General features: G+C 35.3%; 2 protein-coding genes across 2 annotated transcripts; both read left to right on the top strand.

Annotated features, from left to right (window-relative positions):
* Nucleotides 1–567: 567 nt before the first annotated feature.
* On the top strand, nt 568–9,833 carry LOC141376455 (trace amine-associated receptor 13c-like). The gene is made up of 2 exons (XM_073915196.1): nt 568–6,081; nt 6,679–9,833. The coding sequence occupies exon 1, from the start codon at nt 3,413–3,415 to the stop codon at nt 4,436–4,438; it is 1,026 nt and encodes a 341-aa protein (XP_073771297.1). The 5' UTR covers nt 568–3,412; the 3' UTR covers nt 4,439–6,081; nt 6,679–9,833.
* LOC141376451 (trace amine-associated receptor 13c-like) lies at nt 9,794–11,034 on the top strand. The gene has a single exon (XM_073915188.1). The coding sequence runs from the start codon at nt 9,913–9,915 to the stop codon at nt 10,963–10,965; it is 1,053 nt and encodes a 350-aa protein (XP_073771289.1). The 5' UTR covers nt 9,794–9,912; the 3' UTR covers nt 10,966–11,034.
* The last annotated feature ends 608 nt before the right edge of the window (nt 11,035–11,642 follow it).

The following is an 11,642-nucleotide window of genomic DNA, read 5'->3' as shown; positions in this document are numbered from 1 at the left end:
TTACTATGATGATGCAAACTTGGTGTTAAAATTTTCCCCTGATAAGAAAATAAAATTGCAATGACATTGCAGGTGCATAAGTGTACACTATCTGTAATGTCAGAGATCACTAGAAGTAATGTTAAAGAGGTGTGTGATCTTGCAAAAACGATGTCAGGTGTAATATGTTCTGGTCTCCTGCTGACTTATCATGGTGATGAGTCCCACAGCCGATCCTCATCACTCAATGGCTGGATCTCAAAGTGGTGGCCACTAAATAACAGGTTTTTATAGACAATTGTCCGAGTTTTTGGAGTAGACCTGACCTGTTATAGAGAGATGGTCTTCATCCCACCCAGGCTGGAGCAGCTCTCCCCTCCAGTAATCTGGCATATAGTCTTAGTGTTGGCACTTGACTAACTTGGGCCCAGGTCAGGGAGCAGACAGATTGGTTTAACTGTTTGCTAGCCTTCACAATTTACCTTACTCAGATAATTTGCAGCACATAGAGCCACCTAGATATAAGAACATATAGAACAGTGTCTCCGAAACCCCTTTAAAGTTAATAATCTTATTGATGTTCATCAAATAAAAAATAAAGCTAATCAAAATTGACATAATATACAGTAATATGTTTAGTGTTACTCAGCAATCTGACTTCAATATATTAAATTTGCTTCAGTATATACAGACTTCGCAAAGTAATTCGCTGATTTGTTATCCGAAATAGTTCTGGCCACAGATAAACGTTTAATTGTTGGTGTCTTTAATATTAATATGGATGATGAAAAAGATGCTTCAAGAGTGCTTTCACACCTACACTTTTGTTTCAGATTTTGTCTCGTTTGCCCAGTTAGCACAGTTAATTTGGTATATATGAAACCAGCAATCGTGCTAGGATCCGCGCCAAATCAACCGCTCCGAGATCGCTTGAATGAGGTGGTCTCGGCTCTATTCTGCTTGTTGGATTCATCATGCCTGTAGAGGCCATCAGACTGACAGAGACATGTTGGTTCTTTGGAGACACTTTCTGTTCACTCTATTTATTATATATTGCAGTAATTCTTTCAGCATCACTTAGTACTTTTGTTTTAATTGCTGTTGATCGATATGTGGCTGTGTGTCACCCTTTACTGTACCCACAAAAAATAACCATCACTAAAACATTAATGAGTATCTGTCTGAGCTGGGCTTGCTTCTCAACATATAACATTACCATTGTTGAGTTGTGCAGATATAGAACAGTATATAGTGCAAAAAGGCTTGTAAACATATGATGAAGTGAGAGTGTCATGATATGTAGGGAGTAAAACCTTATATGTATAACTTTATTTATGTACTTATTTGTTGGTTTTATTTATGTTTAATGTAATGTAGAGTGTGAAACAATCTGATAATGTCACTGTAGGACCTGAGACAGATCAAACATGGAGTTATTTGTAATATTTACTAAATACAATGCACACCACCCCTTAACAATGAGCAGACTGTGTGTTTTTCTTGCAAGCCCAACAAATATGAAACTAAAAAAAGTGAGTTGGCCTCAAAACAGGCACAGAAAGACAAGATTACTCTAAGCCGGAATTTCTATCCTAATTCATTGACAGACATGTCTACAAATTAGCCAACACATTCGCACAACATTATTTGTATCACTATTGTGTTTGTACGTAAAACTGTTTATAAAATAAACACGTATATATTCATATTTCATTGGACAATAATAAAACAAGTAATAATAATAATTTACCTTTAATGGTGGAGGTTTATTTTTGCTTAGATTTAGTGAACGAGCTATCTAATATAGGTCACAAAGTGTACAGTTTTTTGCGTGTGTGCGTCCTGCATCACCCACCAAGATTAGTTCTGATTGGATATTTAGCAAAAAAAAACGTTCCTCGCTCATATTCTTGTCTTATTATGTTAGTATATTTTTACTAAAGTTGTCGTCATCATCACATCACATTTTCATCCGTAGAAACTTGTTTGAAAATTATGACAACAACAAAATTAACACTGATGCATAGGTAACATTATGTTTTATTAATGAGGCACGTAATTCAGTCCTGTATTGACCTTATTCTAAAATGCGGAAGTGCGCCTGTTTTCGCGATTGTCTTAGAACTTCCGTTTCAGTCGCCTATGGGAGAAATGACAAGGAATAATAAACGGCAAAAAACGGTCAAACTACTTGCTCTACAAACAAATGTTTGCATGACTATACAGACCAAGTAGAATAATATAACAAGGAAATACCAGTTTACAACATCAAACAGCGAAACGAGCAGTTTTTAATGTCTAAAAATGAATAGAAGTGAATGAGACCGGAAGTCTCGTGCCAAAAAGATTCAAATGGCAGCGCCCGCTCGTCTGCGGAGAATAAGGTCAATATGTGGCTGGTTTTAAGGCTTGACTTGCCATTTAAAGCTTGCATAATGCACAAACGTCTCCTTTGAAAATCAATAATGGATTTACTCCTATACGAGTGAAATATAGGTGTGATTATCTTGAATAATGGTTACAGATGGAGGTCAATGAGATTAGTCAAGCACTGTGCAGGGTAGACTTCAACACAGAGCAGACAGGGTTAGAGCTTTCGTAGTTTTGCTGCAGTCATGGCAGACCATGTGTTGTAATCAGTAATAATGACCACATTGTAATAAAAATCTGTAAGATTGATATTTGTGTTAGGCCTATTAAAAAAGTATATAACTTAAATGGCTCAATTCAGTAAATGATCTGTATGAACACAGTTTAACCTGTGCACACAACTAATAAATTAATGAATTACCAGATATATGATGCAGTAAAAATAACTCATCTCTTAGTGAACATGATTTATGGGATGGGGATGGCACAAACTGCTGAATGTTTTGTTTTGAAAGTGAGTTTATGCGAATTATTAGTGTTAGGGTTATTTAAGATGGAAACGGTAGGGTTACAGCAACATTTAACCATTTCATGACCCCTTTGAGAATGGTGGAGGCAGTGGAGCAGACGAACAACCATTTATGCTCCAATAATAGTATTTATATTACAAGGTGAGTAAATGATGATGAAGTAAATACAAAACAAAGAAAACTAAATAGAATAAATGGTTGTAATAAAGGGAAAGAGGAACAAAAGAAGCGCCAAAAATATTAATATAACAAAACACAATTCAAACTGAAAACCCACAATCTCTAAACTATCTAAGAAGAAAAAGAAAAGTCTTCAGCGCTTTGAAGTTTTTGAAAAAACGTATTAGCTGTGTCTCATTTCAGAGGTTGCATCCTCCAAAGGATGCATTTGAAGTGTGCTGTGCACCTTTAAACACAATCAGAAAATCCTAACCTGGCCAGAAGAAAACTCATTGTTTGTCAAAGCGATTGTTATGCATGACATCAGGGTGGGCGGTAAATGGGTTGGTCTGACTGATCCAAACACTGTATAAATGAAAGGACAGAAAGGAGAGCAGAACAAACTCCTAACAGGAAGAGAGTCACTCATGGCCTATGAGACAGAGGATCAGGAGACTCAATACTGCTTTCCTGACATCAACTCATCATGTGTCAAAGGAAAACGCTATAGACATGGATATATCACATATTTGTTTGTGTCATTGCTGTCAGCATGGACTGTGTTTCTAAACCTGCTGGTGATCATCTCCATCTCTCACTTCAAGAAGCTTCACACTCCAACCAACATGATTATTCTCTCTCTGGCTGTAAATGATCTGTTTATTGGACTCGTCATGCCTGTAGAGGCCATCAGACTGACTGAGACATGTTGGTATTTTGGAGACATTTTCTGTGCACTATATATATTGTTTATTTCATTTCTGGTCTCAGCATCTCTTAGTAATTTAGTTTTAATTTCTGTTGATCGTTATGTGGCTGTGTGTCACCCTTTACAGTACCCACTGAAAATAACCATCACTAAAACACTTATGAGTATCTGTCTGAACTGGGTTTGCTTCTCAGCTTATATCATTGCCTTTGTCATTAATAATGGATATTTTGACTCTTTACACAGAACAGATGTGTGTTATGGACAGTGTTTAGTCATGATGAGTTTTAGTTGGATAGTCACTGATCTTTTTGTGTCTTTTATTTTTCCCTGTGTCCTGATCATCAGTTTATATTTGAGGATTTTCTATGTCGTTCATCAGCAAGTGAAGGTTATAAACTCTCTGATGAAGGGTGGTAAACGTGTAATGAAGAGTTCGGTAAAGAGGAAATCTGAGAGTAAAGCTGCTCTGACTTTAGGGATCATTGTGTCAGTTTATATGCTTTGCTGGATTCCATACTGCATCTGTTCTCTAACTGTAATCTCCTCCACAACCATAAATGTTTTGTTATTACTTGTATATGCTAACTCAGGTCTGAATCCTCTGGTTTATGCTTTATTTTACCCCTGGTTTAAAAAGACAGCTAAACTCATTTTAACTCTGAAAATATTCACTTTGCGTCCTCTCTGAAAAATGTTTTTTACACAACATTAGTTATAATAACCAGTAAAGCTTTAACTATTAAAGGTAGGTAATGTATTTTAATTTTTTATTTCTATTTGTATTTTTCAGTATGCTGCCTGAAACTCATTCATACATATATATTGCTGGTAATACAAAGTGAAGTTGTAACTTCACTAACCAGTCAAGTGATTGCATGTCAAATTTGCTGAACATTTATATGAATTAGGTGTTGTATAGGAAATTATATGACCCACCTTGCTTTGTGCTTAATGTTTCTGTCTTTACAGTAATATTCATAATATCTCTATCTGCCACAAAATCCATGTGTTTGCAAGTGCACTGATTATTGATATACAAACTCTGCAAACATACTGTAAATCTCTTGACTGATAGATTCATGCATATTTTCCCTGTTTTCTGATCATCACTTTATATTTGAAGATTTTCGATCACACTTTATAATAAGGTTCATTAGTTAATGTTAATTAATGCATTTACTAACATGAACTAACAACGAACAATACATTTACTACTATATTTGTTCATGTTAGTTAACGTTAGTTAATGAAAATACAGTTGTTCATTGTTAGTTCATGTTAACTCATGGTTCATTAACTAATGTTAACAGGCATGGACTTGGATGTTAATAATGTATTAGTAAATGTTCAATTATGATTAATAAATGCTTTTTTAGTGTTGTTTATGATTAGTTCATGTTATTAAATGCATTAACTAATGAACCTTATTGTAAAGTGTTACCAGATTTTCTATGTAGTTTATGAGCAAGTGAAGGGTATAAACTCTCTGATGAAGGGTGGTAAATGTGTAACGGAGGGTTCAGTGAAGAGGAAATCTGAGAGTAAAGCTGCTCTGACTTTGGGAATCCTTGTGTCAGTTTATCTGCTATGCTATATCTTAAATGCAGATGCTTAGCTGTACAGCACTGCGTAAATAAGTAGAGTAATGACACATGTCTGGCAAATGACGATGTGTTTTTTTATATAGTCTTATGGCTGTGTTAACTTATTGAGGAGTTCTAAAGTGAAGATGTACGTCAAAAATAGAAGTGTGCTTCACTTCAAGGCAGATTGGTTATGTTGTATGCTACTCCCTGATCAGAGGAGATTACAGCACTACAGTATCATCACTTCCTTACAGATGTAAGAAATAATCACATCGCTGACTTAAGCAGTTTTTGTTTTGTGGTAGAGGAGCACAGTAAATGGCGGTTGGCAAGATGATAGCAGACACAGACAGCACGTGAACCTAGTGCAAGTTAGTTCAGGGTTAGCTAAACTGTAGCCGTATATATATAACCTATAATTGCAAAATGAATGTCTAATAATTATAGAATATTAATGATGATGAAGATGACAATAATAGTTGCAATGAAGTACATTTCTCTTTAGATGCTGCTTTAAATGTAAGTTATCTGCCCTAAAAAGTCTGTAACTTTATGAAAAATCAATGTATGGTGTGCATCAAATACAAATGAAACATTACAGTAAGAAATATTTATAGTGCAGTATTGTTTTTATTATGGATGCACTGATATGGATTTTTTGGCCGATACAGATAACCGATAAATCTTCAGACTTGGAGTCCGATAGCCGATATGTATAGGACGATAATTTTAAATATTTCAAAATGTTGTATTTTTATACAGCAAACTTCATTAAAGATTGAACTGCTCCTATGAACTAAATAGTCTATACTCAAAGCAAAAAAAAAAACTATAATTTTAAAATTGCAAAGTGATTATACAGACTTATATTCACGATTTCACACAAATCAGCATGCAAACAATACCATATTTCCGTTTCTTCACAGCAAATTAACATGAAACTTGACTGTTGCATAAAAATAACAGGTTAAATAACAAAGTGGGATTTAATCAACAAGCAAGTTAAATATATTTTAAATAAGATGAAAATGAAAGAGCTCAGGACTGAAATCAGCTCAAATGTTCTTGAATAAAACATGTTACAGTGATGTACACATGTACAAATATGCCATGTACGAAAAAGCCTTTTTTAGAGGTGTTTTGACAGTTCAGAGACACCGTACAAGCGAACAGCTGAATACAGAATGTATTATTTTAGAAAATGCGTCATAAATTCATCCTAATTGGCGTTTTAGATTATTTTGTACACATGTAGCATCAATGCTTCTATGTTCGTTCTTGCTGTCAATCGTGGGGAAAATGATTGATGAAAAGTTTATGATAAACCGCTGTGAGGGCGCAGATTTACCCTCTGAGTCAGATTTTGATACAAACCTGAGTGTTGAGCTCAGATGACTTTATGACAAACACAGAGCAGAATATAAAGACAGAAAGAGAGCCCATGATTCAGGGATTCACCTAGTCTCTCCCCTGTTGATCTATGAAGGCTTAAGGCTGTCAGATCGATGTGTGTGTGTGTGTGTGTGTGTGTGTGTGTGTGTGTGTGTGTGTGTGTGTGTGTGTGTGTGTGTGTGTGTGTGCATGCTGTGACAGCTCTCACGCGTGCTCGTTAAAATCAATATGAATATTCCAATCAAACTGAATACAATCTTACATCAACAACACATGGCAAGCAACGCATTGATAATAACAAATAATCATATTAGATTACAAACAGCCAGACAAATTTTTGTTTAGCATGTCACGTGTGCAGGTCAGTGTGGTGTGTGTTTGTGTCTGTGTGTGAAGCGAAGAGGGAGAGACAGAAAAGAGGAGCGTTTTTTTCACAATGAGACAATGTTCCCTCTGGTGATTTGGCCAAGATACATGTGTCCTGGTTCATTCACCGACTGCAACTAAAAGAGAAGGGAGTTAACTCCAAAACTAATATTACTCGGCCCTGGAGTAATAAGTGAATCTCCCCTGCTATCTCTACACAACAAAGAGACAGAGCAGGAAAGGTTTACATATGTAATATTTTTCCCTGAGGCGATTTGAAGCAAAATACACAATGACACTCAATCAAACATATCTACAATGATAAGGAACATGGTTACTTACTGAGTTATTAATGCACAGCAATACAACATGAAGAAAGGACGGACTTTGAAGGAATAAACAGTGTAAAGAGAAATCCATTAGAGTGCACTGAACAAGTCTGAACATGTTCCGCCCAGGCATGCGCGGCAGGCAGGTCTGTACAATTACGTAATTTATCAGTTTAAAGATATCGGCCTAATTTAGACATCGGATCGATAACGATAATCTTAAAAATAGCATTTATCGGCCGATAACGATATGGCCACCGATATATCGTGCATCCCTAGTTTTTTTATGCATATCAATTTAATAAATAATACTTCAGCTACAAAACAAACAAACCATTATAATAAATCATTCAATTTAATGCTGAAAGCTGCAAAACAGTCATCAGTAACTAGAAAAATAACACCACGAAGGAATGGACAAAAGAAAGTAAAGTCTCACTTCTATCGCTCTTTTAAAGAATAGGTTTGAGTTTGTGTCATTTTGAATGGTCAGTCTCGTTATGAGCTGATCTTCATTTTACTGTGTTTGTGGAAGGCTGGCGAGCCTGCCTAACCAAAAGCTAAGTCATCTGACAGCGGAAAGACTTGAGTGACTGACAGCTGTTAAGAACCAATATAGTGGCAGGGAAGAGCGATTTAGAACGTTTTTTGAAAAAATCTAAACAGGTCGCACTACACCCATTATATGCAGTCACACAAATGCTCCCAAATATATTATGAGGTTGCATAAATACAATTTTGGATGCATATTTTTAGCGAAATACCGGAAATGTGTTTAAAGCTCATATCACCGTTATTAAAAAAAAAAATAATAATATACTGCGATATATATTGATATAGAATTATTGTTTAGCCCTAGATGTCATGTTCATCACTTAATTGTTAATATAGAATTTCGTTGGTGATTTGTCATGAAAATTAAGATGCCAATGAAATTAACACTGACGCATGGGTAACAGTTTTTTGTAATGAGACATTGAATTCAGTCTTGTATATGTGGCCGGTCTAAGGCTTGACTTGCCATTTAAAGCTTGCGTAATGCACAAACATCTCCTTTGAAAATCAATAATAATGGATTGACTCCAATAAGAGTACAATATAGGTGTGACCACTGTAATGACATTTGAAGACGAAGGTCAATGAAATTAGCCAAGCACAGTGCAGGGTGTGCTATTGTAGTTTGCTGCAGTCATGGCAGACCATGTTGTGTAATCAATAATGACCACACTATATTAAAGACTGAAATCTGTGTTAGGCCTATTCAATAAAAAAGTATTGGACTTAAATAGCAGCTGAATACAGTACAGGGTCTGTATGAAACTGGTCCAAAATGAACCTTTGCACAAAATTAATAAATTGTCATTAAACAGAAATGTGGTGCAGTAAAAATAACTCATCTCTTAGTGAACATGATTTATGGGATGGGGATGGCACAAACTACTGAATGTTTATTTTGAAAGTGAGTTTATGCAAATTATTAGTGTTAGGGTTATTTAAGATGGAAACGCCCGGGTTACAGCAACATTTACAATTTCATGACCCCTTTGAGAATGGTGGTGGCAGTGGAGCAGACGAACAACCATTTATGCACCAATAATAGTTTTTATTTTCCAAGGTGAGTAAATGATGATAAAGTAAATACAAAATAAAGAAAACTAAATTGAGTAAAAGGTTATAATAAAGGGGAAGAGGAACACAAGAGGCGCCAAAGAAAATAATATAACAAAACACAACTCTAACTGAAAACCCACAATCTCTAAAGAAGAAAAAGTCTTTAGCGTTTTCACACTAAACTATTCTACTAATTAAACATATAACAAAACTTACAATGAGTGGCACACACGTCTAATCTAGGGTTCAGTTTTCGTACATGGATTACTCAGTTAGCTGGATTTGTTTATTATTTGACATGATCCAGGATTGTTTCGTTCTTCAAAACTCATCCAAGAGTTTCTCATAGCAACAGTTTTGGTAGCTCAAACATGCTTGTGAGCAGCAGCTTATTTCATATAAACATGATTAGATTGGGTCAGTTCAAGCTAAGGTAATACTGAAAGTATGTACCAAATGCTAGTTTACAGTTTTTAATCATTTTTAATGAACAACTTATCCTTTAGTAGTCTGAAGTGGCTGTTAATGTACTACAACATAACCTATACATGCTACTGTAGCTTTTCTTCAGCTCCTAAACTTACTTAAAATTACCTAAAAATATTTTGTATTTAAAAAGTCTTGTGAATAAAATTCTAGCACCTCAGCCACATGTGTTCCTCATGTGTCAATCATTCATGTGAAAATAACAACATGGGAAAAACACACTTTTGAGCTGAAATGCACCTTTGAACAGATTTAGAAATTTCTAACCTGGCCAGAAAAACAAAAAAATTGTTTATCAAAGTGATTGTTGCAGAAAGAAAAGAAAAAATATTACACATTACATCAGAGTGGGCGGTAGATGGGTTGGTCTGCCTGATCCAGACACTGTATAAATGAAAGGACAGAAAGGAGAGCAGAACAAACTCCTAACAGGAGGAGACTCACTCATGGCCTACGTGACAGAGGATCAGGAGACTCAATACTGCTTTCCTAACATCAACTCATCATGTGTGAAGAAGAAACACTCCAGAAATGGATATCACATCATCTATGTGTTTGTGTCATTGCTGTCAGCATGGACTGTGTTTCTGAACCTGCTGGTGATCATCTCCATCTCTCACTTCAAGAAGCTTCACACTCCAACCAACATGATTATTCTCTCTCTGACTGTAAATGATCTGTTTATTGGACTCATCATGCCTGTAGAGGCCATCAGACTGATTGAGACGTGTTGGTACTTTGGAGACACTTTCTGTGGCCTCCATATATTATTTATTTCACTTCTGGTGTCAGCATCTTTTAGTAATTTTGTTTTAATTGCTCTTGACCGATATGTTGCTGTGTGTCACCCTCTACAGTACCCACAGAAAATAACCATCACTAAAACACTTATGAGTATCTGTCTGAGCTGGCTTTGCCTCTCAGCTTATATCACTGCCTATGTATTTAATAATGGATATTTTGACTCTTCACACAGAACAGATGTGTGTTATGGACAGTGTTCAGTCATGATAAGTTTTAGTTGGTCAGTCACTGATCTGATAATTTCTTTTATTTTTCCTTGTGTTCTGATCATCACTTTATATTTGAGGATTTTCTATGTCGTTCATCAGCAAGTGAAGGTTATAAACTCTCTGATGAAGGGTGGTAAATGTGTAACGGAGGGTTCAGTGAAGAGGAAATCTGAAAGTAAAGCTGCTCTGACTTTAGGGATCATTGTGTCTGTTTATCTGTTTTGCTATATTCCATACTATATCTGTTCTCTAACTGTAAACGCTACCACAATCATAAATGTTTTGTTATTACTTGTGTATGCTAACTCTGGTCTGAATCCTCTGGTTTATGCTTTATTTTACCCCTGGTTTAAAAGAACAGCTAAAGTAATTTTAACTTTGAAAATATTTCAATCAGCATCCTCTCTGATCAATATTTTTACACAAAATTAATTATAAATACTTGTAAAGCTTTACTAATAAAGGTAGATATGTTAGTCTTTTATTTATATTTGTAATTTTCGTTGCATGAAACTCATTCACATTGAATGTTTATGTATGTTTGACATATAAATAACATACATACTACTAGTAATACAAAGAAAAAGATGTCACTTAAGTAACCAAGGGAGTAATTGCGTCACATTTACTTAAATTAGGCATAGTTTGTTGAGATTATATGACCCACCTTGCTTTGTGCTTAATATTTGTATATGACATTACAGTAATATTCATAATATCTATTTCTGCCATACAATCCATGCAAGTGCACAGATTGTTGATATACAAACACTGCAAATAAAAACCTCCTGACTGATAATAAACTTGACACATGCTCATTCTGTGTCCAAAAAGTGAATGTTGAATGTGTTGAAATGGTGATATTAAACCAATATATGTTTAATTCTCTGCATGATCACTAAAGGCCTGCTTATATATCTAATTTATGTAATGATAAATATATGTAGTTAGTTGATTAAGAATTTGAAATGAGTGTTGTGTGTCTGACAGTGGTGTCATTTTAATAAGGTCAGTGGTGTGAGTGATAATAATAGTGACCTGTGCAGCACACTGGTTTCCAGCCCAACAGAAGAACTCATGAAGGAAAAGAAAGCAGAGCTGATGACAGT

Source organism: Danio rerio, chromosome 10, assembly GCF_049306965.1.
Source record: "Danio rerio strain Tuebingen ecotype United States chromosome 10, GRCz12tu, whole genome shotgun sequence".
Taxonomy (NCBI): domain Eukaryota; kingdom Metazoa; phylum Chordata; class Actinopteri; order Cypriniformes; family Danionidae; genus Danio; species Danio rerio.
Note: the sequence above shows the minus strand (reverse complement) of the source record. Positions and strands in the feature narration are given on the sequence as shown.

Excerpts from the sequence above, each read along its gene's own strand:
- LOC141376455 (XM_073915196.1), top strand. The coding sequence starts at position 3,413 with ATGAAAGGACAGAAAGGAGAGCAGAACAAACTCCTAACAGGAAGAGAG.
- LOC141376451 (XM_073915188.1), top strand. The coding sequence starts at position 9,913 with ATGAAAGGACAGAAAGGAGAGCAGAACAAACTCCTAACAGGAGGAGAC.